Source organism: Pan troglodytes, chromosome 3 (assembly GCF_028858775.2).
Source record: "Pan troglodytes isolate AG18354 chromosome 3, NHGRI_mPanTro3-v2.0_pri, whole genome shotgun sequence".
NCBI classification, from domain to species: Eukaryota; Metazoa; Chordata; class Mammalia; order Primates; family Hominidae; genus Pan; species Pan troglodytes.
This window is the reverse complement of record NC_072401.2, coordinates 53405817-53430522: the sequence shown is the minus strand read 5'-3', so window position 1 is coordinate 53430522 and position 24706 is coordinate 53405817. Positions and strand designations below refer to the sequence as shown.

At 41.5% G+C, this 24706-nt stretch overlaps 1 protein-coding gene across 7 annotated transcripts in view; it reads left to right on the top strand.

Annotated features, from left to right (window-relative positions):
• SHROOM3 (shroom family member 3) overlaps positions 1-24706 on the top strand; it is a 357377-nt gene that overhangs the window by 275162 nt on the left and 57509 nt on the right. For 5 of the 7 annotated variants that reach the window (XM_063809524.1, XM_054682947.2, XM_016951561.4 and 2 more), the window contains one exon: positions 13968-14099. The exons of 1 other annotated variant lie outside the window; for it this stretch is intronic. In XM_063809524.1, coding sequence (XP_063665594.1) covers positions 13968-14099 — 132 coding nt within the window. Of the gene's footprint in view, positions 1-13967; positions 14100-20059; positions 20234-24706 lie in introns of those variants that run through there. One more of the 7 variants, XM_054682948.2, reaches the window with a different exon arrangement.

The window sequence follows — 24706 nt, the reverse complement described above, 5'->3', positions numbered from 1 at the left end:
CTGACTCACAATAGCCGCACATGGTTGAAGTTAGGAGAATTGCAGGACTGTCACTTGAAGTCCCTCTCAGCCTCTTCACCATTGCCCCCAGCCTCTTTCCCTCTAACATTAAGCCCTTTGTGTCGGTTCCCATGGTTACCTCCTCACTACTGGCAGCTGGAATGTGATAGTGAGAGGAGGCTGCCTCCCCTACTGAGCCAGGTCTGGCTGGGGCGGAGGCCATTGATCCGCAGCTGGATTTGTGAAATGGGGTCACAGTCCAGTACCTTCTCTTTGTCGTGGGTTCTGTACCTTTCCCAGGCTTGACATATCAGGGTTGCAGTGGGAGGGGACATGGTGGGTGATGGACTGCTTACAGGACATGTCCTGTCATAGGGTGGCCTGGCCTGGCTGTCCCTGACCTGCCAAACTCCTCCCTGAGGTCACCCTTCCATGTGTGAATGCCCATTGAGGGGGAAGGGGCTGCTCTGCTTGGTCAAATAAAAATGATGACTCACTTCCCTACCTGCTTTCTGCTCAGATTCTGTTCCCAATACCATCTGTTCTTAAGTTAGTCAACATTAACAAGGGTGGGCTCCAGTCTGGAAAGAATTTGCATCAAAGGCATGTTTTCACATCCAGCTTGGAAGACCAGGCAGGCTCTGGGAACTGGGGGATAGCATAGGGATTCAAGGTTCAAGACGAAAACAAAACTAGCCGAGAGGTTTTTGTTGTTGTTTTTATAGGAGACAGGGTCTTGTTCTGTTGCCCAAGTGGGGTGCAGTGGTGCAATCATATCTCACCGCAACCTGGAACTCCTGGGCTCAAACAATCCTCCCACCTCAGCTTCCTGAGTAACTAGGACCACAGGCACATGCCACCGCACCCAGCTAATTAATTTTTTTTTTTTGGTAAGAGATGAGGTCTCACTGTGTTGCCCAGGCTGGTCTCAAATTCCTGGCCTCAAGTGATCCTCCCACCTTGGCCTCCCAAAACACTGGGATTAAGGTGTCAGCCACTGTACTCTGCCCCGAGAGCTTGTCTTGAAGTTATTTCCTGACATACTATTTGGAGGCTTCTTAAATTCCTTCTCATTTAGAGTCTGGTGGGCCCCAGAGTTGAGGCAGGACTTGGAATTACAGGTGGAAATTAAGCAGCCGTGGTGGTGAGGGTGAGGGGAGGTAGTTTCTAGTAGAAAGCACCAAAAATCAACACTCCTGAGGAATTCAATACTGGAAGAATTGTTATGCTCTTCTTGGAACAAGGCAAATCTGTTTTCAGAGATCTTTCAGCCCTGTAGGTATCTAACTAAGCACTTAAGTGATGCGATTGTGGGAGAAGGCAGTTAAGGGCACACTCTGGAGCCTTATAATAGGTTGGGTCCAAGCTTTACCATTTCCTTTGTGATCTTGAGCAGGTTATTTAAGTTACGTTTGCTTCAGTTTCTTTTTCTGTGAAATGAGGACAGCATTTCAGAGGGTTGCTGTAAAGATTAAATTTGTTATGTAAAAATACTTTGCATGTTGTACAGCCAGCACAGGTGCCAATTGTAATGTTTTTAAATGTTTTGAGAATGTCATGCTAAACTGAGGACATAGATTTTATCAGTCCTACTTTGTGGTATGTATGTCAGTGGGTCCAGAATTCCCCTGGAGAGCACAGGAAAGTGCTGGGGTGAGCAGGAACATACAGGATGAGGAAAAAAAGAATTCAAGTGTTTATGACACTACCCTATAGTAACTAAGAGAAAGGAAAAATGAAGGGGATAAGTAGAAAATCAGCCCATGGAACTATAGTCACAAACACTTAGAAAAGGTCTACTGTAAGCTGTAAACCATTACTTTTCCACAAATGGGCTGCAGTTTGGTACCTTGATGTCCATGTAAATTGTGCTCCCAAAGAATATAAAGTAACCACTGGGAAAAGCTGAGTCCCCCTTTGGGTGATAGCAAAGGTTGGAAACATTTCGGTTTGATATTTGGAGGCATTTAAATAGCATGGAATGTCTATTATATACCCTAAAAAGCAGAACGAATCTTGGATATTATGGACACAAATGCATTTGGCACGAGCTTAAAAAAAGTGCATGTGAGCTTCTTTCTAAGACCCAATAATCCTCTTGGGCAAAGTAAGGATTAGGCCTCCCTCACAAACAAGGCAGGGAGTTCATTTTTGCTAAGATTCCTCAGCTGATGCCAAATTTAGCAAGGGACCCATTTTTTCCCAATGAATGACAATCTCCATTTACATTTTTAATGTCCACTCCTTTAGGCAGGTCTAGGGCTGGAGCAACTTATTTGCATATGGATGGGAGACAGGACCCTGGCTCCTACAGACTACATTGGGACCCTCAGAGACCTTCCTGAGCCAGAGTCCCTTTACCTCACTCACTTACAAAAGGGGAGGGGTCTCCTACCCCAGAGCCTGAAGTAGGAAGGACTCAGGGGCTGAAAAAAGCTGGGGCCAAACTCATTCTGTTTTAAAGACAGCCTTGAAGATGCATTCACCAACAGCCATCCCTGCCTAGTGCCTGCGACTCCTGCCAGTGAGAGGTGGCCTCTAGGCAGCTCCTCTAGGTTAATTCTGTCATCCTTGACCTTGAGGAGCCCTTTCTTTCACACCACTCACTGGGTCCTCTATATCTATTCCCAAGGAGCTCAGGTAATGCCCTATATTTCCTGTTCTTATCTGCAAAAAAACCCCTCCACTTTGGATTTAAATATTTATATTCCTCCCCAAATGTTTTGGACAATTTGTAGTTGCCCTTTTTAAGGAATTAACCCATCAAGACACCACCATCCTGTCACCCTCCCCATGGTGACTTTCCACATCCATCTCCCTTATGCAGGCCATGTTGATTGAACAATGATAGCACCTGTCTTGCAGTGGTTATTAAGCCACAGGGTAGATAATACTTTGTCCCCTTTTTACAGATGAGGTCCTGAGGTTCAGAGAGAATAGTGGCCAGGAACTGGCAGAGATCAGATTAGAACCCAGGTTGATCCAGCTACAAATCCTTTGTGTGCCTCCCCAACAAGACTGGAGGTCAGAAGCTGTCTTTTATTCTACACCAATTCCAACTCGGAGCCTGCATGTAGAACATGCTCATCCCTTGTTGATGTAGGTACGCAGATCATGTTTTCTCACTTGGGATTTGCCAGGTAGGCCCTCCCCCTGCTTTTTACCTTTGGTTCATCAACTGTTAAAGGTAAAGGGACCCCCAGGCTCATCTGTACTAACCTCCTCATTTTACACATGAGAAAATAGTAGCCCAGAACATGAAAATGACTTGCTCATAGCAATTACAGAGACGGCCTTGTGCAGGTGTCCTGGCTGCAGGTCCAGTAATGTTTCCTGCTATAATAGGGTATGTATATATGGCCTTTTAGAGGGTCTACTTAACCATCCGTGCTCCCTTCCCTGATGTTTTGTGGGAACAGGGAAGAAGGATTACCAAATCGACTTTCCTGCTTTACTTCCACCATGCTTGTTGCATGTTCTCTTTCTTGCTCCTTTCCACAAGTAGCTCCTTTCCAAAGTGCTTTTCTGGAGATGATTAATGGTACTACACCATGCAGCATAGTCTAGGAGAGGCATGTCAGAGGTATTTGGACTGGGATGTGTTCTATGTGACCCCAGCTTTACCCTTTGATGAGACTCCCCTGATGCAGGATGTTAGCCCTTTGTGGCTTCAGCTGAGGGTCTGAGCGTTGGCTGAGTTATATTCACACTGATGTAGTCCAAGCAGAATATCAGCAACAGAGCTGTACTCTGGGAAGACAGTAATTCCCATTCGAATGAGACAGGATAGATAACTGCAGGGAACCCATCAGGAAGCTGGCCTCGTGTCCACTCGGCATATTTTTATTAACCAAATACTCATTGGGCATCATCCAAGGAAGAGAACCATATGGGGCCAAGGAAGAAAGGAGAATCTCAAGTAAGATTAAGACTATGACATCATAGTTAAGAGCATAGACTTTGTCATCAGCCAGATCTGGAGTCAAATTCTTTTTTCACCAGCATTTGGACAAACTTCCTGCACTTCTTTGAGTCTGTTTCCTCATGAATAAAGTAGGGACTAATAGCAGAAAGTCACCTGCCTTCAAGGTTGGCTGTAAGGATGGTAAGAAGCTGTGCAGAAACAGTTTGGCCCCCAGCCTGGCTCAGAGCACTCCATAAGGTAATGGCAACTTTGAGGACTGATGCTTGGATACCTGCCCTCCCTGGGGCATGCGACTGGGGGAAGCAAGTGTCTACACAGACTGTGTAAAAGTGAATGACAAGGAGAGGGAGGCATGCTGAGTGTGGGCTGCTCTCATGGTCTCTTTTCCCAGGACTTATGGCGTGTATGTATATATTTATTCAGTTAATTTTGCCTTTCTTCCCATTAATTTATAATTCCACAAAGGGAAGGATCGTGTCTGTTTTGCCACGAGTCCAGTGCCTAATCCAATGTGTGGCCTGTGGTTAGCCCTTAGCAATAGTTGATTGAATGAATGGATGATTGGGCTAGGTATAGATGTGACTAGGCTCTGGGTTTCAGCATGAAATATCTTTTTTCTTTCTTTCTTTCTTTCTTTCTTTTATTTATTTCTTTATTTTTGAGACAGAGTCTCACTCTGTCACCCAGGCTGGAGTGCAGTGGCATGATCTCAGCTCGTTGCAACCTTCCTCCACCTCCTGGGTTCAAGTGGTTCTCATGCCTCAGCCTCCTGAGTAGCTGGGATTACAGGTGTGAGCCACCACAACCAGCTAGTTTTTGTATTTTTAATAGAGATAGTGTTTCACCATGTTGACCAGGTTGGTCTCAAACTCCTGACCTCAAGTGATCTGCCTGCTTCGGCCTCCCAAAGTGCTGGGATTAGAGGCGTGAGCCACTGCACCTGGCCTTGAAATATCTATCTTAATATATCCTGCATCATTTCAGCAGTGTGACCGGCGCTAGAAAGTTCTTCTAGGGGCAGGAATGCTGTCTGGGTGTCAGGGGTAGGGACTTCATCATTTCTCTAGATCTAGGGACAGTTGGACTTGAGAGAGGGGTCTCATCTGAATTTCAGTCAGTCTACTTTCTTCTTCTGAAGCTTTCCCTTTAAAGAGGCTTTTGGTATTAAATGTTTGCTACTGTATCAATGGACTTTTAGGATCACAGAATCCAAAGGCAGTATGGAACAAGAGAGCTTAAAAATTAGAGTATGGGACCCTGCTGTGCCAGTCGTGTGGCTTACAAGTCCTGGCCTTGAGCGAATAACTGTCCCTCTATGAGGCTGTCTCTGCATCTGTTAAATGGGGATAAATAATACTTGCTTTACTTGCCTTTTAGGATTATTGAGGGCCAAATGAAATAATGTTTGGGAAGTGCTTTATAAGCTATAATCTGGTATTAAAGTAATGAATAATGGTTCGCTGTAGAGATTTGCATTGTTCTCTGGGAACACTAGTCTGTTACTGTAGGCTAATGATAGAGGATAGGGAAAGAAAGGCCTAGACTGAATTTTTCCAGGAGGTATTTGTCTCTCTCTACTGATACTAGTTTCACAGGAACCCTGCTTCTTCCTCCACTGGCTATTTTCAGCAGTTATTGGAGTTCCCAAAGTAATCCCCTTCACCAACTAGTGTGGAGTCTTTCTGCTGCCCACATATGCTCTCAGGATAGGCACTTCCATTTCCTAGAGAAGACGTTCCTTTAAAAATGTAGAAAATTTAGACCCTTAGACTCATTCTATTAAGAAAAAATAAGGCTAATTTTACTATTTTCTGATAATTAAAATAATAAACATTAATTGTAAACAATTTGCAAGACATAGAAAAGAGAGAAGAAAAATAGTACCCATAATCCTGTCACCCAGTAGTAACATTTTGGAATACTTGCTGGTGTTTTGTTTTTATGCATATGTTTTATCTCATATGAATAACAAAAGAGTGATGTGGAAAAATGACAGGCATACATGGTTTGATATGTGGTAGATACCTACCAAAGTATACAAAGCCCAGTAATCCTAAAAGGAATCTAATGGGGTAGGTAGTGGAGAGGGTGAGGCCTTTAGCCATAGCTCTTTCTACTTTTTAATTTAATTTTTCTTTTCTTCTTTACAATAAGGATGATTATTGCCTCAAATGATAAGAAGATTAACTGAATTACTGTTTTTAAAGCACAAAGAATCTGGTACATACCATGTGCCCAGTAAATGTAAGTTTCAGTTCTACGGGTAAAAATTTAATAATTATTGCCAGGCACTGTTCTGATTGCTTTATACATATTAATTCATTCAAGCCTCACATCTACCCTTTGATGAAGGTGCTATTAGTATTCTTATTTTATAGGGGAAGAAACAGGCATAAGAGGTTAAGTGACCTGCTCAAACACCTTCCTAGGTGACAGAGCCAGAACAGGACCCCAGGCAGCTGGCTCCGGAATCCACATCGTCCATATACATTACACAGCCTGCTGCTTGTTGGAGCTGTCTTAAGATCTAGGCTCTGAGTGCTTGTAGCTAGGGGCACACCGCTTCCATGAAGATATCATCTGTTCACTATAAAGCCCTTGTGAGAGCCCTTGGTTTTCTTATGCACTTGTCCTGGGCTACTAGCTGTGTCAAAGGGCTCAGTGGGTAGAGGGACTGATGTCAGCAGTAAACTGAAGCAGATTAATATTTATTAGGCAGGTTAAAAGATCTGGCAGGTCATTTGGCCTTTTCTCCTATCCACCCTTTCCTCATCTTTCTGCAAGGTTGACATAGAGGTCATTGGCTAAGATCTGGAGATAATTAAGCTTATGGTTTCAGAAAGAGTCAGAAATATGCTGAATGTTACTGGGGTATATTGTACACCTGGATTTGTTTGGCAAGTTTCAGGGGGAAATCAAGTGAAAAAAAGCAGCAGCCAGAGCAGGAGGTGCAAATGGACAGAGGTTTGAGACATACAAAGTGCATCTCTGCAGAGCTGAAGGGTTATGTGTGGCCCTCCTGTAATAAAACAAGCTGTAGACCAGGGTAGGTAAGCAGAAAGACAGGAGGAGGCTTTAAGTACAAATGAATGGCATGCCTATGACTAAAACACTAGATAGGATACAGGCCTGAGGGCATGCAGAGGGAGCTTCCTAGATGGTAAATAATGACTTAAAAAGGAAAAAAGATGAGTAATGAGAGGACAGGACCCAGAAGGTTAAGACTTAAATGTGTAAGTTACAAAAGGTCAGTAACAGGAACAAGGGGGCCTTTTAAAGAAAGGGTAATTCATTGAGATGTCTGTGAAACGGCTGATCAATGGTCAGTTATCAGAAAATGAAGAGCACCTATGTTTGGCTAAGAACAGAAATCTGTGCCTGAGGGCATCACTTCTTAAAATCTTCTTCAGACACTGAAAAAGCTTCTAATCCAAGGCCTTTTCAGCCTCCTGGAGACTCAAGAGAAAAAGTGCTGAGAAACCTACAACTATGGCATTAGAGACCTGCAAACCCAGGAGAAGGGGGATGACAGGATAGAGATGCAATAGTAAGGCTAACTTCATGGATGAAGGACACAGAGTAGAAGGAAAACTTGAAAACCAAGAACGTGGCTTTAAATAAGACAAATTGCCACATGAATGAGGGTACACACCCAACATAAATCAAAAGGAATTTCTCCAAAGGATTCTGAGGACAAACTTAGCCCTGTATAAATGCATCCTGTCTACTTAATCACAAAAAGCATTCTGATTGCCTCCAAACATAAGGCAACAAAATTGCACTGAGCCATACCAGCTGTTTGTCGAAGGGGCTCTGCCACAGTCTCCCAACTCCCAACTTTTCTTGTCTGTCCCAAGAAAGCCTGCCGCTAATGAGATGGATCAAAAGTTAGGGCTAGATTCTATTTTCAAGAAGAAATCAACTCAGAGCCTGATCTAGAAAGTAACTAGAAGAAAAGAAGATCCCACATTTCCCAAAATAGATATTATGAACAGTTTAATGCCCTTATGGATTTAAGGACATAGAACTTTGTTTTGGATGCATTACAATTATTTCCTTTACAGGTTCCTATGATTCACTCAACAAATATGCATTGTGTGCCTACCATGAGACACTCACTGTGCTAGGCCTTGGGTGTGTAGAAGTTTCAAAAAACAAGGCCGAAGAAAAGCCAGAGGTGGACCCTGACCTGGCTGAGCTTATGTCTTAACAACGAAGCAGACAATGCACAAGTGAACAATTTCATGTGGTTATAAGTGCAGTAAAGGGAAAGATCGGGTGCCAGGAAAGAGTATTTGCATTAGATAAGGCAGTCTCCGAGGAGGTGATGTTCCAGTTGGGAGCAGAAACTAAGGAGTGGTCAGCCAAGAAATGAATTGGGAAGAATATTCCAGGCTTAGAGAACAGCATGTGCAAAAAGCAAAGAGCTTGGCAAGTTTGGGGAACCTAAGGAAGGCCAGTGAGGTCAGAATGCAGTAAGGGGAAAGGTTGAAGGAGGGGCAGGAGCCACGTCACCAGAGACCTCGCAGGCCAAGTAGGGGAACCTGGATTTTATCCAAAATGCATAAGGAAGCTACAGGATTTCATTAGGGAATGACATCATCCATTTACATTTTTTGAAAGGCTGCTGGGTAGACACCGGATTGGAGGGGACAGAAGTGGAAGGGGGAGGCCAGTGAGGAAGCATTCCCTCCTGGATGAAACATAACAAAAAAGGAGGAAATGGCTGATTCTAACAGACAAAACCAAGCACTTCCCTAAGGTTGTAACAGACCATGCCAAGGAGACACGATTCCTCCATCTCACCCTCCCCTTTAAGGATAAAATAGAAAAATGCAAACTCAATAGAAACCAGGAAGCAAAGGGACCTGGAGAGACCATGCCTAATGGCTCAGTTCCGTGTCTTTTACTCCAGTTTCCCCAGCCTTCCCTAATTTGTACAGTGTTCAAGAGAGCCCTAAGGAACGGAATGATCTGGAACCCTTTCTTTTGTATTGGCTGAAACTCAGTTCAGAAAGCAGTTAATGGGTACTATTAAAATACCAAATAGGTTGGGCATGGTGACTCATGCCTGTAATCCCAACACTTTGGGAGGCCAAGGTGGGTGGATCACTTGAGCCCAGGAGTTTAAGACCAGCTCAGGCAATGTAGTGAGACTCCGTCTCTACAAACAACAACAACAACAAAACATTAAAAATCAGCCTGACATGGTGGTGCATGCCTGTGATCCCAGATACTTGGGAGGCTGAGGTGGGAGGATCACTTGAGCCTGGGAGGTCGAGGCTGCAGTGAGCCAAGATTGTGCCACTGCACTCCAGCCTGGGTGACAAAGCAAGACCCTGTCTCAAAAACGAAACAAAACAAAAAGCAAATAAGAAAGCAGTCAGTATATATTCTGGAGTTATGAATATTGGGTGGCAGGCAGAGCAAATATGAATGTCCTCATCATGGGAAGTAGAAGAAATATGTGGGTGGCTGGCCTGGCTTTCTTGTTTAACTGTCTGGAAGAAGAAAGATCATACTACAGTATATTTTTTTAGCCTCTGCTAAACTTTCTCAGGTCAGCTTTGATTCCTAGCTCTTCACTCGTAGTGGTAATATTGAGATATAGATACTGGAGAACAGCAAGAAACATAAACATAAAACAGCTCCAAGAAATGTCTTGTTAGTTTTGCCAACAAGTTAACTTGTGAGTTAAAAGGATATAGGAGGAAAGAAAGGCTGCAGATCTGTTGAACATTTAGCAGTACAGTCGACCCTTGAACAACACAGGGGGATTGGGGATGCTAACTCCCTAGAGTCAAAAATCCATTTACAACTCTTGACTACCCTAAAACCTAACTACCAATAGCCTACTGTTGACTGGAAGCCTTACAGTTGATTAACATATTTTGTGTGTTGATTAACATATTTTGTATGTCATATGCATTACGTACTGTATTCTTTCAACAAAGTATGCTAGAGAAAAGAATGGTTTTTGTTTTGTTTTGTTTTGTTTGTTTTTGAGACGGAGTCTCCGTCTGTTGCCAAGCTGGAGTGCAGTAGCGCCAGCTCAGCTCACTGCAACCTCCACTTCCCGGGTTCAAGTGATTCTCCTACCTTAGTCTCCCGAGTGGCTGGGGTTACAGGCATGTACCACCACGCCCAGCTAATTTTTGTATTTTTAGTAGAGATGGGGTTTCACCACATTGACCAGGCTGGTCTCGATCGCTTGACCTCATGATCCACCCACCTCGGCCTCCCAAAGTGCTGGGATTACAGGCGTGAGCCACTGTGCCCGGCCGAAAAGAATGTTATTATGCTAAGAAAATCATAAGGAAGAGAAAATACGTTTACTATTCATTAATCAAAAGTGGATCATCACAAAGGTCTTCATTCTCATTGTCTTCATGTTGACTAGGCTGAGGAGGAGTAAGAGGATGGGTTGGTCTTGCTGTCTTGGGTGGCAGAGATGGACGAAGAGGTGGAAGGGAAGACAGGAGAGGTGGATACAGTTGTTTGAAAAAAATCTGCATATAAGAGGACCCACGTAGTTCAAACTTCTGTTGTTCAAGGGTCATCTGTACTTTATTCATTCAACAAATATTTATTGAGCAACTCTCTGTTCCAGGCACTAAGCTGAGCTGGTTTATCTTTGTTGACCTGTGGAAGAGAGGGACCAGCAAGCAGGCAACTAGCAGCCAGTGTGAATTGCACTTTGAGGTGTACATCTACAGCCAGTGTGCTGCACTGCTAGCACACAAGGGGCCACCTCACCCCGACTTCCACAGTTCCTCTGGGTAGCCAGCAGAGGAAATGATGTCGAAATTGAAACCTGAAGGATGAGTGTGGGTAAGCCAGGAGAGGATCCTTTAGGGATCTGGAAGTAGCCCAATAGGCCTGGAGAGTGTATAGTTTATCCCAGTATGTTTCACTTGAACTGGATTCATTGATTTCCAGGCTTCTACAATGTATCGTTGGTTATCTTTAAGTGAGACATTGTACCTTTTAGTATCTTTTAAGTAAAAATGGGCTTATTTGGTAATATGTTTAGTTAATGGCTCTACCATCACCATTCCCTACCAAATCTGGGTTAGTAATTGTAATGCCTACAAAATCTGTGGCATAAATTGAACATTTTTGAAACCTGCCAAACTGAAAGGAAGGAGAGTGAGTGGTTGACAGTCCAAAGGGAATATGATTCCATGTGTGGTTTGAGCAAATTTACATAACTTCTCTGTATCTCAGGTTGTCAGTCTGTAAAATGGGACTTAAACCCTCATTCATTCTCTCCTTCATAAAAAAGTTGTGGGAATAATATCTGGCACATGGGAAAGCACACTTTTTTTTTTTAAGAAAGACTTGGCATAATTTGCCTGAGTCGTGTATAACCGTCGGCGCACCAGTGGGGCACCATTCCCCGATAAGATCAAAGCACATTGCAGACTTTGTCTATGGCAGTCTGTTTTGAGGCTAAGTAGCAACTTGAGGTGGGTAAGAAAATGTGCATTCTAGAGACAGCATGAGTTCAATGTACAGGTAAGGTGTTCAATGTACAGGTAAGTTATTCAATGTACAGGTAAGGCAGAAGGAAGGAAGGGCAAAGAAACAATTCCAGGGCCCTGGATTTTGGGATGACAGGCTTCCCAACACTCATGCCAGGACTATTTTCCACCTCGGTTCACTATGGGTTTTTTTTCTTTTTTTTTAATATAATGAATTTTTAAAATGTGTGTTTGTTGCCCAGATTATTCCAGAAAGAGTTGAAGGGAGGAAAGGTGTGCTTGGTGTGCTGGTGATTCTAGCACTGTCTCCAGCCTGATTTCTAGTTTGTGTGGTGCATCCAGACAGCTCACCCAGGTGCCCAGGCTCTTTCTGGCATCCAGAGCCAACCCATCCAGGGCAGGAGGGTGAAGATTAGGAGGGGCAAAGATTAGCCTGGAGGTTGCAATTAACAAGAATCAAAATGGGTTTCAGGATTCTCACACCCAGTTGCTAATTTCAGCTAGTCCTCTAGAGGTGACAAGTAGTAGGACAACATGGTTTTGGGGGCAGTGCTGGGGTGCTGGTCTCTGCTTTTCTAGGGTAGAAAGGAATCATGCATTGAAAATGCTTAAATCGATGGAATGATTTTATGTTCCTCATGCTTCCATCTCTTTCTGGTCTGCCTGCTCTTCCTGCCAGCCCTTCACTGTGACAGTCACCACTCCTAGACCTCTGTCTCTAGGCATCTCCCAGGAAGGAGAAGTGGAAAGGAAAGAGAAAAGAGCTCAGTCTCTGGTGCCGAAGACATTGTGCAAAAAAAAAGATGGAGTCGAAAACTTTGGTTTACACAAAAAATTAGGAAGTTATTAAGTACTACAAAGGTTTTATGAAAGCTCAGGCCTGGTCTTGATTGTTTTCCCCCAACAAACAAAGTTAGGGTCTAAAGGGGTCCTGAAAAGGAAAAGTCCCTCCCCTGGTTGTACCAATGGGTGGTCTTGGAGTGTGCTGTTTACACTCATATAATCTTTACAGTCAGGTATTGGATGGCGAGGTATCTTTCAATCTACTTTCTAGTCACCGATTGTTCCTATGCATGCATTATATAGATGACAGAACTGAGGTACAGAGAAGACAAAGTCACAGAGCTGCTCAGTGGGTAGAGCCAGGACTCAGACTCCAGAGTCATGCTCCTAAAACCATGGTACACTGCCTCATGGTTTCACTTTACCGTGGATGAGGAGCCTGAGACTCAGAATTTACTTGACCAATTTATTCAGTTCATTATTGACATAACCTCAACCAATTTTCAAACTTCAAGTCTAGCACTGTATTGAATATATCCAAAGTCAAGAATCCTAAATTCGGTGAGAAAAGTAATGTACAGAAGGAGGTGGTGGTACTTAGATATAACTAAGGTAAACATGAAAACTTGAGCTTAGAAATGGAAACTCCCTGTTGGCCTCCTGGCCATCTCCCCCATGCTGTAGAATAAAAAGAGATCCTTTCATTTGCCTTAGGATTTAGGAAAGAAAGCTCTTTCACTTCCGTTCTGTGTTCCAGGAAATAGAAGGCCAGATGGACGGGGCTTATTCTTAACAGCTGTTCAGTAATCCCTTCCCGTCTCAGCCATGGCCTGTGCAGAGGAGGCACGGCCTCATTTGTACCTTCTCCAGATTCTGTTTATGGGCCCACCAGTCAGATCTCAGAGGCTTAGAAAAATCCTTGAAGACAAAATTGAAAATAAACCACTGGTTCCCCACAAACAGAGATGATGACAAAACTTCAAAGCCTGGTGCAGGGGACAGTCTGATGAGACATCAAGAGCACAGTCAGGATGCTTAGAAATTCATGACCTGTCACTGTCCTAAGGAGAAGAAATGTTCCTGTTCCCATGGCGGAACACATTGGCCATGTAGGGCTTAAAATTTTTCTCTGACTCCCTGGGAGTATGGAGGAAGAGAGTTATGGGAATGGTGTTAGGGACTGGGGGTGGGAGGGTGGATTTAAATGGACACACAAAAGGCTTGCCTCCCAGTGCAGTGGAATCTAAACAATCTGAAATAGCTCAAGCTCAAGAGTTGGCATGTGCTTCTGAGCTGCCACCCACTGAACAGAGCAAGGCCTGTTACACTTGGAGATCCCGCTCCTTAAAGAGAACTTGAGAAGCGAGGTGGCAGAGGCTTGGTTTCAAACCACCTCGTTTGACAGTTTGCTTCAGTGAATCCAGTTTTTCCCTTATTACCAAAACCAAATTACAGGGGAGTTTGTCTTTATAACAGTTAATATAACTTTCTTCCTTTTTGCTTAGAAAATCTGGGTTTTCTGAGATTGGGAAATAATGCTTTATTGCTTCACAGGAACATGGATAAAAAAGGAAGACACGACACTCAGTAGTGGATTCGCCTTCGTAGGGCAGAGAACTTTGTTAGGTGCAGGCTTAGAACCCTGCACTTAGCTGTGCTGCTTTGCTCTGGCTCCAGGGTTCGTTTTCATGTGCTTTTTCGGTTTTTAAGATTCATTTGTGCTCCTGTCCATGAACACCATCATGCTCAGCTTCTTCTTTTCCCATTGTTGACAGAGATGTGTGCACAGACCCAGGCCATGCAGATACTAGTGCCTCTAACTTCGTCAGCCCAGAACACCTCACCTCTGGCCCCCAGCACAGGAAAGCAGCGTGGTCAGGAGGGGTTAAACTTCGGCTGAAGCACAGGTAAGACGCACGGAAGTTGGTGCTGGCAGTTCAGAAAAAGAACTCAGTCCAAAAAGCCACTCAGCTGCTGGGAGAGGAGTTGGGGGCAAGGATGGTCAGGATACAGGCTGTTGAGAGAGAGGTAAGAGGCAGAACAAGGAGGCGAGATAGAAGCTCAGAGTTTAGAAGGATACTGATCTTATTAATGGTAGTTTACGCACAAGGTTCTAAAGAACTGTAAAGTTCCTGGGAGGTCATTCCAGGGTCCCACAGATAGTTTGATTCAAATATCATTTCAAAAATACATTTATAATTATTTGTAAAACTACAATTTAAAACATCAAAAGTGATACACTTATGTTTTATACCTTGGAAATGATCGGTGTGCCAAATTGTACAGCAAGACCAATTCATCTTTGAACTAATCTTCATTTAAAATTTCTCGGAGGAATGTCCCAAGATTCCAATGTAAGCCTAACAAAGATTTGTAGCTACTTACCCATGTGGGTCAGATTTTGAGAGTGAATGAACCTGAGTGCTTCCCATGTGCTAGGTGTCCTGGCTTTGCACGGGCTATCTCATTAAATTCTCACACCAGCCCTGTGAGGTTTGCTCTTGTAGAATAGCATTCAGCTAGGAGGCAGTGGATTCAAATTCAGCCTCTACACCAATGCCTCAGCATCAGCACAACAGTGCCTACTTCATAGGACAACTGTAGGATTCAACGAGATATGGTATTCAAAGCACTCAGCACACAGCCCACTCAGAGAGAACAAAAAATAAATGTTAGGTGGTGGTATAATGCTGTGTGAATATAATTATCCTCATCATTCTCATCATTATCACAAAAGTCTGTATGATATCATGAATGGTAGTATGATACGGGGAGTAAGATGGGGTTTGTGCAATGTCAGACTACCTAAAATTCAAGCCTAGATTCTGCCACTTACCATAGACCCTCAGGCTTGTTATAGAAGCTCTCTCTACTTCCAACTGTAAAATAAGTTTAATAACTGATCCGCCTCCTAGGGATGCTGAAAGGACTGAAAGAGCCGATACATGTCAAGCACTAGGGCTGTGCCTACTATGTCATGAGTGCAACAAATGTTATCATAGTAACCAATTATCTTGATTTCAGTTTGGGAAGTTCTTTCATATAGACATGTCGACTTGCATTATAAATAAGTAGGCTGGGCTCAGTGGCTCATGCCTGTAAGCCCAGAGATTCAAGACCAGCCTGGGCAAAATGGCAAAACCCTGTCTCTACAAAAAATATAAAAATTAGCTGGGCATACTGGCACACACCTGTGGTCCCAAGTACTCTGGAGGCTGAGGTAGGAGGATTGCTTGAACCTGGGAGGTCGAGGCTACAGTGAGCCATGATTGAGTCACTGCGCTCTAGCCTGGGAGACAGAGCTTCAAACAAACAATATAATTTGGATTTATGCAAATCCATATTGGCATCTTTAGACTATCCATGTTCAATAATACAGAAATATACATAAAAGAATTTCTTAATGTTATATAATAAAACAACACTTGTATTGGGGTGTTTAAGGTTCTTTGTTAGATTTCATTTGGAAAAAAAAAAAAGATTTAAAAGAAGTTTAAACATACCAAAGGTCTAGGGAGGCCAACTGGCTGGTGTCTGAGAGTCAGGCCAAGAACAGGGTGAGATTCGCCAAGACCTCTGACTCAAGAGATCCAGCCGGCAAGGTTGCTCCCAGAGACATCCTAAGAAGCAGAAGCTCCGAGGTTATCACTCTTTCCTTTAGCCTGCTAGGATCTTTAAAATATAGAGAATCAAAATTTTCTCTTTAACAAGGAGGTGTCCACAGGGCCCGATAGGCTAATCTAATGTCAGTGCCAAAGCTCAAGGCCAGAAAGTAGTAGTTAGGGAGTTTCTGCTCCAGCCTGGAAAGAAAATGATCAAGACCTGAACTGAATCAATGGTGATGGGACAAGAGATGAGACAGATTTGAGATAAATTTAGGGAGGCAGAATAAATAGCAGATGAGGGTAGGATAAAGGAGAGAAAAACTAAAGAGTGACTGCTGAGTTGCTGGTATGAGGCACTTGGGGATATCTGCAGGGCCATTAGGACAGGGAAGGCAGGAATCACAGAAACTGACTGGGGGTTAAGAATATCAGCAGTAGAATCACATAGACCTGGGTTTGAGCTAGAAACAATTAAAATATTTTATAAAACAATCCCTGAAAGTTGAGTGGAACAAACAAATGTATATCTACTTACTATCTTAAACATAAATAAATCATCTTTATAACAAGCTGGGATTGTTCTCATCAGTGTGGTCAAAGCTGGCCGATGGCGCTATGTCTGTATGGAGAACATAAGCGACAAGCAATTTCCTTTGTAAAAAGTCATGAGCTAGATGGTGCAGACATCACTCCTGCTCTTGGCTGGAATTTTTACTCTTCATACACTAAGAATTTTACATGTATGTGTCATATCTCTACAAATACAGTCACGTATTGCTTAATGACAGGGATACATTCTGAGCAATGTGTCATTAGGTGATTTTATTGTTGCTGAACATACTAGAGTGCACTTACACAAACCTAGATGGTGTGACCTACACACCTGGGCCATTTGGTATAGCCTAGACTATGGTGTAGCTCTTAGACTATGAACCTGGACAGCATGTTGCTGTACTGAATTCTGTAGGCAATTGTCACACAATGGTAAGGATTTGCTTGTCTAAACAGACAAAAATACAATGTAAAAGATAAAAAGGATACACCTACATAGGGCACTCACCATGAAGGGAGCCTGCAGGAATGGCAGTTGCTCTGGGAGAGTCAGCGAGTGAGTGGTGAGTGAACGTGAAGGCCGGTACTGTGCACTGCTTTACTGTACACTGAGGCTACGCCAAATTTATTTAAAATTTTTTCTTCTATAATTAACGTTAGCTTACTGTAACTTTATAAACTTTTAAACTTTTAAAAATATTTGACTCTTTTGTATTAACACTTAGTTTAGAACACAGACACATTGTATAGCTATACAAATATTTTCTTTTTTATATCCTTATCCTAAAAGCTTTTTTTCATTGAATTTTTTTTTCTTTTAAACATTTTTGTTAAAAACTGAGACACAAACACACACTCTAGCCTAGGCCAAACAGAGCAGGATCATCAATACCACTGGCTTCTACCTTTAAGTCTTGTCCCTCTGGAAGGTCTGCAGGGGCAGTGCATGGAGCTGAACTCTCCTGGATAACACTGCCTTATTCAGGAACACCTCCTGTAGAACCTGCCTGAGGCTATTTCACAGTTAGCTTCTTTTTTTAATAAGTGGGAATACAGAATAAAATAATGATTAAAAGTATAATATAGTAAATACATAAGCCAGTAACACACATTTATTATAAAGTATTATGTACTGTACATGATTGTATGTACTGTACTTTTAGAGGACTGGCAAGTGCAGTAGGTTTATGCCAGCATCAAAACCACGTGAGTGATGGCTACAGCTTCACCAGGCGATAGGAATTTTTCAGCTCCATTATAATCTTATGGAACCACCGTCATAATGTGCACTCCATTGTTGGCTGAAATGTCATTATGTGGCACATGACTGTAAATTGTAAGCCCTATGTTAGTGTACCTCCTAATTTTCCTGTCCCCCAAGAAGTCTCTCTGCAACCCAACTGTTACTGATATGGGACTAACCTAGGAAATCAGAGTCATTCTCATCTAGTTACGCTCAGATCCTACATCCTGTTTGTTTTGCTTTTTACTTTTTTGTTTTGAAATCATTGTAGACTCACAGAAAAGTTGTAAAAATAGTACAGAGATTTCCTGTATACCTGTCACCCAGCTTTCTCTAGTGTTAACACCCTTTATAACCGTAGTACAAATATCAAAACTAAGAAATCAGCGCTGGTGTAATACTATTAGCTAACAGACTTAACTTTATATAAACTATAAACTTTACTCAGATCTCACCATTCTTTCCCATTAATGTCCTGTTTCTGTTCTAGGATCCCACATTGTGTTCCCTTAGCCTCCTCTGATCTGTGATATTTCCTCAGTCTTTCCTTGGCTTTTGTGACCTTGACACTTTTGAAGAGCTCTGGGCAGATATTTTGTAGAATGCTTACTATTTGGGTGTGTCTGATGTGTTCTCATGGTTACGTTGAGGTGATGGCTTTTGACAATACCACAGAAGTGATGTTGTTTTCTTCTGTCTCATGTAAGGGTTACATGATGTCAATATGTCTCATTACTGGTGATGATTAACCTTGATTACTTGGTTATGGTGAAGTCCGCCAGGTTTTTCTATTTTAAAGTTACTATTTGTCCCTTTGTAATTAATAAATAACCTTGGAAAGATAATTTTCAGGCTATGGAAATATCCTGTTTCTCCTCAAACTTTCTTCACTGATCTTGGCATCTATCAGTGTTGCCTGTGACAACTATTACTATAATGTTCTAAATTTGATTCTTTATTTCTTTCATTTTTTCTACATTTATTAATTAGAATTCTTTTTTAAAAAGCCTATTTCTCTCCTCTACTTATTTATTCATTATTCATTCATGTCAGTAAGGACTCTTTCATATTTATTTTATCGTGTGGGTTATAATTCAGTACTACTGTTATTTATTTTGTTGTTCAAATGGATCTAGTTTTGGCCATCGAGAGCTCTTTTGAGCTGGCTCTGGTCTAAGTCCTGTTTGGAAATGTGGAAAAGGATGAGGTAGTGATGCCTTGTCCTTACACAAAAGACTGCAGACCATGATGTGCTATCATCTTCTTAGGAGTCTTATAAATGTTGAAGTGGGAGGTTGATGGTGGGCATGGAGCAGTTCTAATTTGTGACATGTCACAGAGGCCTATACTGATTTTGGAATTGGAAAGTGCTGTGGTCACCTCATGAGCTAGTTCCAAGTCCATGAGTAACAGGTATATATATATTCATAGCTCCTTCATTGTGGAGAAAATAGCCAGGAAGGATCTTCTCACTTATCTATAAGAAAAAAGAAAAGCCAGAAGCTCATTTCCCAGGTATATATAGGAGCCAGTGAAACAACCAAGTTAAACAGAGAGAGACACTTTTAGTGGTCCAGGGCTTAATATTCTCACAGATCCAATCCCACCCTTCCTTTCCCGCTTAGATCCCTGCATTCTCTCTTATCTATCAATAGGAATTCTTATGATCTAACTTATCTTGGCAGAAACTTCTCTCTAAAATCTATCAAGCCTTGGGCTAGGGTAATGAGTCGGTAAAGGAGACAAAATGTTCTAGCTTGAAACTGAAGATTTTCCAAGCCGATGCTTTTCTCCATAAGCTTCTCATTCCTTCCTCACCTTCTCCCACAAGTCATTATAAAAATAGTCTGATGTAATTATTAAGCATTTACCCTTATATGGGGATCTCGGATCACCATGCTTCATAAAGTAAATCAAGATGAATGGATAATAGAAGCTCAGAATCTGACTCCTCTAATTCATTCTCAATTGAACAGCAAGGTTAGTTCTGCGGTGCTGTCCCTTGGCAGTGAGTTCTGTCCCTGTGCTGCTGACTTAGTGTTTTCATGACAGTACGTCTTAGGAAGATGTGGTGAGATGTTGTTATAGAACCACTGCTTCAGTTGACTCCCTAACTATGGGAGGCTTAAAGCAACTAGCACTTTTGTAGACAGTGGCATTTTTGCATATGGAGGAGGGCATGTGTTTAGCAGAGAAGATCATTTAAGGAGACTTCCTGATTTCAGTTTGATGCATTCTATCATCAGATGATTTTCCTTGCTTCCCTCCTCCTCTTGCCCACAAAAATAGAATTCCAGCATTTCTAAGCTATAAGCTATTGTTCAAGATGCCAGCTCTTCTCAGGGAGTCATTAAGGGTCACCTTCTCTTCTTCCCTCTTACAGAGCAGGAATTGAATTTTAATTGGCCAATTTACAGAGGGGACTGGCATTGAGAGTCCCTCCCACTTGCGCTGAGCTGGGCAAGTTCAAGGCGATTCAGGCCGTCCAACTGGAGGCACATGTAGTACTTGTGAGGCTTTTACCACGCTGTGGGGAGCAGAAAGAGCAGTAGCAGGGCAGAATGGCTTTTTATTCCATGCCTGAATATGACATCCAATTGGCCAGAGGGTTGCTATCTGGGATGTTTCTATTTGCCACAAGGTAAGTTCAGTATTGTGTTAGAATGCGATTCAGAATCTTTCATTGCAGGATCCACCAATGACAAGCCTTTAACAGCTGTCTTTTTGATATTGTGCTATATCTGTTTATAAAGAAAAATAACCAACTGCCTGTTAGGTTTAAACCTGTTTCTCTAAATTGTTATGAATATTCTCATTATTTGAATATCTCACATGATTTGGTGTAGTATTAATATTTCTGTTCGGGAATTCTCATTCTCCTATGTATAAATACAGTCGCCCTATTTTTTATGATGTGTGTATCTTGACTGGCTTTTTATCCCATTCAAATTAACAAGTGCTTTGTGCTGTGTACTTCACGGTTTTGCTTCCTCATTTCCCTGGGGAATTTCAGAGTAACCATTGCTGTTTCTTATGGGAATGGTTATATATCTATGTACTAGTAGCCAAGTTCTCTATTCTCATTGCCAACATTTGTATAAAGAAAGGGAAGTTTTTATTTTATTTGACTTTCACTTATTCCTTCTCTGATGCACTTCCTTTTTTTACACAGATCTAAGTTTCTGATCTATATCATTTTCCTTTTCTCTAAAGAACTTTTAATATTTCTTGCAAGGCAAGTCTATTGGCAACAAATTCCCTCAATTTTTGTTTACCTGAGAAAGACTTTACTTCTTTCAACACTTTTGAAGAATAATTTCACAGGATCCAGAATCTATGTTGGTGTTTTTTGTTTGTTTGTTTTTCCTTTCAACACTTTCAATCTTTTACTCCACTCTCTTCTTTCTTGCATGGTTTCTGAGGAGAAGTCAGATGTAATTCTCATCTTTGCTCCCCTATAGGTGAGGTGTTTTTCCCATCTGGCTTCTTTCAGGCTGTTTGGCTTTATCTTTGGTTTTCTGTAGTTTGAAACTGACATACCTAGGTGTAGTTTTTCTGGTATTTATCTTGCTTCATGTTCTTGGAGCTTCCTGGATCTGTGGTTTGGTGTCTGACATTAATCTGGGGAGATTCTCAGTCATTATTGTTTCAAGAATTTCTTTTCTTCCTTTCCCTCTTTCTTTTCATTCTGGTATTTCCATTACGTCTATGTTACACCTTTTGTAGTTGTCTCTCAGTTCTTGGATATTCTGTTCTGGAATTTTCCGTCTTTTTTTCTCCTTGCCTTTCAGTTTTGAAGGTTTTTTATTCAGATATCCTCAGGCACAAAGATTCTTTCCTTGGCCCTGTCCAGCATGCATGTGTGGGGCAGGGGTATGGGCAAGGAAATCTCTGTACCTTCCACTCAGCTTTGATGTGAACCTAAAACTGCTCTAAAAAATTTTTTTTAAGTCTATTTTTTAAAAAAAGAAGACAAAAGGAACCCATGTGTATATTCTAAATTTCAAAGAAAAGGTATAGTCTTCTTATTCAACTTTGAGATTATAGTCATATATGAAAAGAAGTATTGATTGAGATTGCCAATTGTACATTATTTAACTCCATCACAATTGAAGATTTAAATACTTCATTATATTCTCTTATAATTCAAATTCAACTTTTATCCATATATAATCTTGATTTGAAATTTTCCTCCAGAATTATGCTAAATGCCAGCGCTTGCTTCTAGAGATGCCTTTACTTAAAATAGGACATGGAAAAAAACAGGTGGATGCAACAGTCGTGGTAATGTTCTAGCTCTCTAGCTGATTTGAGTATTTATTTTATTATTACAGGCATTCATTTTATTATTACACCATGTAAAAGATAAAAAAGACAACATGAACTGCTTATATTATCAAATTTGCTCATCTATATATAGAGAGATTACAGGGCTGGTTTTTCCAGTTTTATTTGGCATTCTTTCATCTGAAAGTGAGTAAGAGAGAACGTTCTTTTGATTTTTATTCTCCCAAAGTGTCAGCTTCTGTTTGAGCGGTGGTAGTTAAACTCTTCTCTATTGTAAAATTTCTTGTGGAAATGTTGGTAGGTAGGAATTGAGCTGGAGCAAGTGTTAAAGTCTTTTACATTTTCAGCTGCTCTGCCTTAAAACCTTCACTATTCTTTTTATTTCAGTTCCAGTAACATTTGGAAACTTTATTTTAATGAAATTTCTTTGCCAGTCTGAGTTGAAAATATAGATTCTTTTGAGCATTATTTAACATTTTTCACTAAAATTAATGTCTTCTGTCTTTTCCTTTGTTTTCTTATTGCCTCTAATTTCTTACTTATGGCCTTTTCCTTTAAATGAAGAGGAAGACAGTGAAATAGAGAAGTGAAAAATATAACACAAGGCATCAGACTTACTCCAAAAGAGAATTCAGTTTGTTTGGTGTTAGAGGTTTGGGAGGGATTTGTTTTTGTTTAATGGAGTGGTGTTTAGAATAAATCACCACCAAAAGGTAAGGCTTCTGCCTCACACACACAAATGCAAAAAACACAACCCTTTCTTCATTTGTTTTGAGGAGTGCAATTTAATTTATTCTTGGCCTTGTATAAAAATTAGCTTAATTTTGAAATATGTTGGTTGGTATTTGGACTCCTTTAAACTCTCAAAGGCAATCTTTTATGGGTTTCTCATTAAGGAGGAAGGTTTCCTGCTTAGGGGTAGCCTTCTCCGGGCACTCAGCCTCACCATCTGCTGGATAGAGGGGAGAAGCTCTACACCTTTTACTGCACCCTGCTGAGCTGCTCCTCATTTGTCTGCCAGCAGAAGTCCTCTGGGAAAGCTCCCAGACATCTTCTCCCTAAAAAGCTATAGTAAGTCAGGGGCACACACAACATTTCTAGCCCTCTGCAGCTATCTGAGCCTCTCTGAGATCCATGACAGTCTTGGGGGTGTTTGCATGTGCCTGTCTGTGGAAAATAACACACCACCATGGAAGTGATTTCTCCTAAGTTTTAGCAACATATGCTATGGCACAGAGAAACAGTATGGAAGAAAATTCTAAAATCATAATATCTGATATCTGGAGAAATTGGTAGAAACCATCCTTCTTTCCTCCAACAAATAAAATGCCCAGTTCCAAATGAGAGTTGAGAAACAGAAATTATTTATTGGTAATTAGAAGTTGTGCTATTCTATTTATGCTGTGCTATTCTTTTGTAATTGAGTTTGTAAGTTAATAAAAGGCAAAGATGAATGCTATTACACATCATAGATATTACAATGTTTGCATCAAATTCTGCTTGATTTTTATGCAGATGTTGACATGTAGGAAGGACAGTTGAATATTCTGATTCTCTGTGTGTGTCATTGCTGACAAAGGGGATATAAAGAGGGGAATATTGGGGAAAAAAACATTTCAATTTGTTACCCCCCAGCAATTGAATGAAAAACACTCACCCCTGTTGCTAGTCCCTCTCTTTTATAGTAGTGTTTTCATGCAGTAATCAATAAAATTTAATCTTCAAAAACTGTTTCAGAATGGAGGATGGGGAGGAGATAACTAGTAGTGAAGGGGATATTGGGACAGGCATGGTAGAATGGGGTAAAGTAGGATACGAGAAAAGGGGCTGTATCTTTTATGCCAGTTTTGGTGTTACAGTGTTATGACTGCACATTAGCAGACTTCACACTTACTGGTGCTTCAGCTGTCAAAACCAAAAGTCCCCAGGACATATTATCAGGATGTGACATTTAAAAACAACTTTTCTTTCCAGAAGGGACTGTGTGTTGCTATGAGATGGTATTACCTAATGCATACCTTTCTACCTACTGAACCACTTTTTAAAGACACAGATATTAATGAGGGAATTATGAAAAGCCTTGGAAAAGTGTTTTTTAGGTTTTTTTTTTTTTTTTTTTTTGTGAATCCAAAAGGTCTGAGGGATAGTCTTGAGGAGCCTGGAAGTAGTTATAGAAACAAGGAGTTGGCCGGGTACAGTGGTTCAGGCCTGTAATCCCAGCACTTTGGAAGGCCAAGGCAGGCAGATCACGAGGTCAGGAGTTCAAGACCAGCCTGACCAACATGGTGAAACCCCATCTCTACTATAAATACAAAAATTAGCTGGGCATGGTGGTGCACACCTGTAATCCCAGCTACTCAGGAGGCTGAGGCAGGAGAATCGCTTGAACCCGGGAGGCAGAGGTTGCAGTGAGCCGAGATCGCACCATTGCACTCCAGCCTTGGCGACAGAGCGAGACTCTGTCTCAAAAACAAAAAAAAAAAAAAAGAAAAGAAAAGAAACAAGGGGTTAGGGATGCTGTTGAGGGCTAAAGGAGTTCTCAAAAATAATGTCTTTGCTAGTAGAGTGTTGAAGGACAATGGCCACCTTTTTTTGTGTTTTGAAAGATTCTTGTTTGTTTCAAATCTTTTAAAAATGCTTCAGACCTTTTCTGTCTCCTGTGAACATATTATAAACATCTAAACACCATCTGGATCTATGAATGAAACAATGTTATGAGTGCAGCTCAGTGTTTTTTGACTTGGTCCCAGTTTTCCATTGCTATATGTTTTTATCATTAGTATTTGGGGCCTATCATTTTCCTATAAACAGGAAATGCCTAAAAAGG